Raw genomic sequence first — 6038 nt, 5'->3', positions numbered from 1 at the left:
TGGCACCACAGCGTGGGCAAGCATGACCGTACATACCCCAGAAAACAGGACCGGCACACCATGGCATGTACACACATGCCACCCGGAATATAGTTCAGGCATGCCATGGTATGTATGTACATGCCACCCTACGGCAAAGGGTTAATGGTTAATGGTTAGAAGAAAATAAATGTGTTAGACTTGGTCATTTAAAGTAAAAATCAGATACTACTGAGGGTTTGAATGAAATAATCACTGAATCACAAAGATTAAATATTTCTTATTCAACTATAATTATGCTTCTTGCAACTTATGTGTCTGAAGTATGTGCGAGTGTATTTAAAAATTGATACAAGATACATGATTTTTAATTTTTCAGATTTCTACAAATTTTATGAATGCTGTCCTTTGATTTTCCAAATAGCTAGATTCTGATGTATACAACTTTTAATAATAATAATAATAAAAAGGGGGGGGGGGCTACTTTCACTCACTTTTTGTACTAACACTTATTTATAGAAACTTTTGTATATAAGTAACTGAAAGAATGGGGAACCAGAAGCATACTCTTTGTATTACAGGTCAAACACAATATTTTTTTCCTTTTAACCCAATGCCAATGGGCATGGCATGTACATACATGCCATGCCCAGTATGAGTTTACTTTGTTTTTACACACAGATGGCTACATTTTAACTAAGTCACCAATGAGCCAATTACGAGTACTGCCTGTCTCGCCCTGGTTTACCCTTTTCCTTGATTTACAAAAATATTTACGTTATCTTATTTTACTGTTATTAATGTTTAAAAGATTATAGTAATTATAATGTCTATAATAAAAAATAACACCATTGACCTTTACAGCATTAATAAAAATAAGGTCACAAGGTCTACTAACTGACTCCTTTGTGGCCAAACCAACTGTGTGCAGAGACATTTCACAAAAAATAAAAAATCAGCACAGCATATTCCCAGCAGCATGGGTTAAGCCTTAACCCCAAACCCCACAGATTTATGTTCTGTCCCCTGTAGTTTTTTGTGAATTTTGTTACATACAGATGGCTCCACATGTGCTCAGCCGCCAAGGAGTCTATCAGTAGGCCCTAGTGACTGATCCTGATTTCCCCATTCCTTGAATTGGCAGGAAAATGTGTTTTTCTTTTTTTAAAACAATTGATATCAATATTGTTACTGATGTTATGATTATTTAATTGTTATTAAAATCTTGGTACCATTTAAGACAATGAAATAATACAGAACACCGTTTCCAAAAGTCAAGGAAAAAGGGTATGGCATGTATTCTTGCCATCCATGCCATTTGGGTTATTAATGAAGTATGTTACAACAAAGGAGTTTTGAATATCGTAATGGATAATACTTGTATGATTATTTCATTCATCATTCAATTTGTGCCTAATAGTAGTTATTAGTGTTTTATGTATATTCTTTACATTTAAATTTATGTTGTTCAGAACAGCAATCGGTGCATGGTTATGCATATAGTTTGTAATGGAACTAATATGAAAAAAAGAAACCATCTATTTCGTAATCACTATAAGACCACAGCAAAGGCAAGAAGTACCTTACCAAATATGCCTTTATGTACTAAGAAGTCACTACAAATTGTAGAGACCTTGAGAAATAAGTTTCAACAAATTCATAAAAGAAACTGTTACAGGTGTCTTAAAATTGAAATTACTTAAAAGATATCTAGATAAAATAAGGACCTTGAAATCCTGTCTTGGGATCACACATTTAACATTAGTATCATTGAAAACAAAAACTAGGTTATTAAAGATACAATTATGATTAAGTAATCTGTTATAATCATTTATTTTTAGGAACAATCAATTTTACATGGTGTGTATATATATATATGAATGTGTTCAATATTTATATATTACTTCAAATAAATTTGTATTAATATGATAATTTTGGTAATATTTATTATTGTGACCATCCTTTATTTTTTTGTGTGATATTCTGTGAAAATTTTAGCAAATACAGCAAGGCACTGATTAAAAATAGCCAAGCAATTGAAAACTAAGATCTGAAAGTATAAAAACACAACTTCATCATGGCTGTCCAGTCAAGCCATTTACATTCTAATTTATAATTACACAAAGCTTATCAGCTAAGAAAAATAGCATCTTTGTCCTGCAAAGTTAAAGAAGTCAGAATTAAGAAAATGTCCTGATTTTACCTAAGATTAACAAAGCATAATAAAAGAAAACAAATCTGTAGCCTGGTACAAAAAAAAAGTGCAGTAATAATAGTTTTGCTCTTTTTTTATCATATATTCTATGAAGGCCACAGCATATTCAATGACAACTGTCCACTAGTGTCCAGTGACCTTGCTCAAAATTAAGGGAAATTTATCAACAGCCACACTGCTTTACATAGGTGACCTACACTTTATTTCTTTTTCTTCAGCTCTTCAAATCTCTTTGTTAAGTCGTCAAAATCAATATCCTCTGTTGTGTCATTGGGATTTTGGACACTATTTGAGCCTGGGACACTGGGTAGGTCCGGTATGGTGGGCAAGTCTGGGAGGTTGAACTCGGCATTGGTGCCTTCACCGAACTTTGAACGTGGACTTGGCTTGGGCTTATCACCATCCTGGAAAATCAAAAAGTTTTTTTGAAATTATAGGAATTTACATGCTTTCTTATGTGTATATGCATACATGCATATGTATAAATGCATTCATATACCTGACTAAACAGTGGCCCTAATTACATGCCTACCAAACCTTACGTATGCTACATCTAGAGTTTTATTATTCGGAGTGTACAATCCAATGAGAACGTGCTCTTCTAAGTAATCTAAAAGTTCTGTAACACAAACCCTGACCAAAAATGAAGTGCATATTTGGGAAAATGTCATCTTAAAAATACAACACCTTTTCTGTTTAAGCTGGTTGGCTAGATTTCCTTTTAGGTTTTCTATTGTTTCCTTATTATTCATAATAAAAAATAAATAAACAAAACAAATTATATCCACAACATATTTTCACTTGTGCATGTGTATATATTTTTTACTTAATCTTCTGATTAAAAAAAAAAAAAAAAAAAAAAAAAAAAAAAAAAAAAAAAAAAAAAAAAAAAAAAAAAAAAAAAAAATCTAGTCTTTTCCTATTAAATATTGCCATATGATGACTCTCATGTAAGCATCATTGCATTGTTGAGCCATCAATATCCTCCAGATTAATTATGACTTCTTGGGTGGGAACTTTCAGTCAAAGGGTTAAAAACTTTCATTTATCTTAGCAATAGGAAACATATATGATGTGCAACAAAAATAAAAATCCATAAAAATGCAGCTTGCAGATAACATATCATATGCAATAAAGCATGCAACTTCTATTTTAGAATCTCTTTTCATTCCTTCCATAATTGCACATTGAACATCCATGCAAAAAAAAGAAGTAAATAAATAATAAAACAATAATAATAATAATAATGAAATAACTGAGGATTATATTCTACACAAAACAGCAAATAACATTAACATCCAATTACCCTACTCAAAGATTTCTCAACCCTATATTTTATTTTTTTTCTCCTTTTTTTTATTGCATCACCTCTTAATTAAGCCCTATAAAATGTGGTGTCTACATTAAAGAGTTTTAAATTATGTTCCAATTATTTCTAGTGTAGTAGTTATAAGTATAGAACATATATTAAGGCAATATATGTTCATGCTCACAAATAAAAGTCTCAAGGAGCTTTACCCATCAAACTCCAAGCTACCAAAATTGGAAATATTACTATGAGTATTATAATTAATTTTGAAACCATTATCTTCAGGGTTCAAATTCCACAACAAAGATTCTACACCCTTCCTTTTTTTTGTAATTGCTGATGCAGAATTACTATTTCTACAATGATAAAGTATCAGGCTATACCAAATTTCCCAAAACATCAATAGTAAATCTAGTGACCTATCTCAACAAGATAAACTAATGTCACCCCTCACTAAATATACAGTTAAACTACTGGCACTGGGTATATGCACTGTTGATGTAGTTTTGTTTTTGTGAATTTTGTTTATACAAGCTAGTTTACCTGCCTTAACTGGTAAGCCTATTTTTTTAATTATTGGGATTTTTTTTCAATACTGTTATTATCATTGCTATTATAGATAGATATTATGATCAAAATACAAAAATCAAGGAATAGGGTAAACAGGTGACATCAGCTTGGTCTAATAATTCCCCCCTTGATGATAAAGCACTCCTGGGGCCATGTATGTGTAAACAAAATTAACAAAATAAAACTGCAGTGGACTGGGCATCAAGAGGTTAAAAGGTAGTATATATTGCCCATGCAAAATGAAACCAACTTTTTTCTGACTAACCAGCGTAACTAAAAGTAAAATTACCACACTGTACAGCTATTCCATAAGACTAAAGTGTAAAGCACAACCACATCCAACTACCTTGAGGTTGGTAGCACCTGGTGGCACATCTGGAGGGAATTCCCTTCGCACGGGCTGGCCATCCCCAGGTAAACTAGGAGGAGGCGCATTGGGAGGGGGCCCGAAGTCTCCTGTGTGCCCAGAAGGCATGAAGGAGGAGTAGGGAGGAGGGGGTGAGTTGTCTAGCCCCAGCAGTTCATCCCACTTGCCAGTTCCTGTTCCAGTTCCGGTTCCAGCCCCACTAACGTTCTACAAAAGACAGGGTGCAATCATGCTGGTGCTCATACCGGGCGTGCATGTGAGGCTCTCTCTCACTCCAATGTGTTGGGGATAGGTTTTACACCATGGGGGTAATCAACAATAATTCAAATAAGCAGAAAGCTAATCATGTAACTGAGCAGAAAATGAATAAGAAGATAAAAGTCTGGATGTCATCCACTCACAAACACACATTTCATCAGGACATGCAACACACAAGGTTCATTTAGTTTTCTATATAAAAAAGTAATTAAAATTAACCCAACAAAAGAAAACAACAACAGTAAACTGATATAAGAATGGAAATGCTCAATTAAAAATGAAGTTTTGGGCTTAATCATTCATTATAAGTTACTTCCTCTTGTCACCTTTCTACCAATCAAGGCACACTCTCATTTCTCGTTCCAAATATAACAAGCAGATGTTAGTTAAAAAATATTGAGTTACAAAGTGAAGGTTACCTGCTCATCTTCAAGCTATCTTCAATTTACATCCTTAGAAATTAAATATAAGAAGCATACAAAGCAACCACTTTCTTCAAATGATAATTATAAAAGAAAGTAACAGGGGTATATTATTCAAACTACTTTACTCAGAACTGGAACAAGAGTTTTCTTTCACATATACATTTCTTTGAAGTTTGATTAGGAGATTCAGAAAAAAAATCTCTGAAATATGTTTCCAGCCAGTTACTGCATTATGTAATAGTTCTTATAAAAATATTGTATGGCTTCACCTGAGGAATTACTGTATAATATACAAAGCTTCTTCCTGTGTTAAGCAAACACGCACATGATTTTTTATTTTTTACTATTTGTGTATTAATTAATTTCCTTTCTAAAATGTATCTTTTATTTACTTTCTAAAATATGTTTATCAATGTCTTTTCTTTTAATGGACCAATTTTTCTTTTTTGGTTGCTAGTATATCATTTACTAAATTCCTATGTATTTTTCAAATGATCTCATTTACTTCTTGAAATAATCTATATTTCACTTTTTTCCCTATTGTTCTTAATATTACACATGTACTTACATCAATATGTAAACATACATATATACATACACAATATATGCATATAAACAACTAACTATATACATAAATATTCTTTTCATACATCATTTTTTCTTTCTATAGGGATATCAAAATAAAGGACACAAAAAAGCAAGCTCCAGCAATTACACACATAATCCAGCACATAAAATTAACAACCCTAAGGCACAGGTCAAACTCACATCCATGTTGTTGATCTTGGGAGGGAGAGGGTCAGCTCCAGTCAGGGGAGGGGGTCCACCTGGGGGGAAGTTCTGGGTCACTGGAGGGAGTGTACCCTGTGGCTCCCTGGGTATGGGCCTGAGGTATGGTGCTTGCCCCGGAACACT

General features: G+C 33.1%; 1 protein-coding gene across 1 annotated transcript in view; it reads right to left on the bottom strand.

Moving 5' to 3' along the window:
- Positions 1-1951: 1951 nt before the first annotated feature.
- The window catches only part of LOC119575500 (IST1 homolog), a 5144-nt gene continuing 1057 nt past the window's right edge, over positions 1952-6038 (bottom strand). The window contains exons 3-5 of the mRNA XM_037923153.1: positions 5892-6036; positions 4420-4647; positions 1952-2598 (exon numbers count right to left, since the gene is read on the bottom strand). Coding sequence (XP_037779081.1) covers positions 2395-2598; positions 4420-4647; positions 5892-6036 — 577 coding nt within the window. The 3' untranslated portion in view covers positions 1952-2394. The remainder of the gene's footprint in view (positions 2599-4419; positions 4648-5891; positions 6037-6038) is intronic.

This window comes from Penaeus monodon, chromosome 7, assembly GCF_015228065.2.
Source record: "Penaeus monodon isolate SGIC_2016 chromosome 7, NSTDA_Pmon_1, whole genome shotgun sequence".
NCBI classification, from domain to species: Eukaryota; Metazoa; Arthropoda; class Malacostraca; order Decapoda; family Penaeidae; genus Penaeus; species Penaeus monodon.
This window is presented reverse-complemented; position numbering and strand designations above follow the sequence as displayed.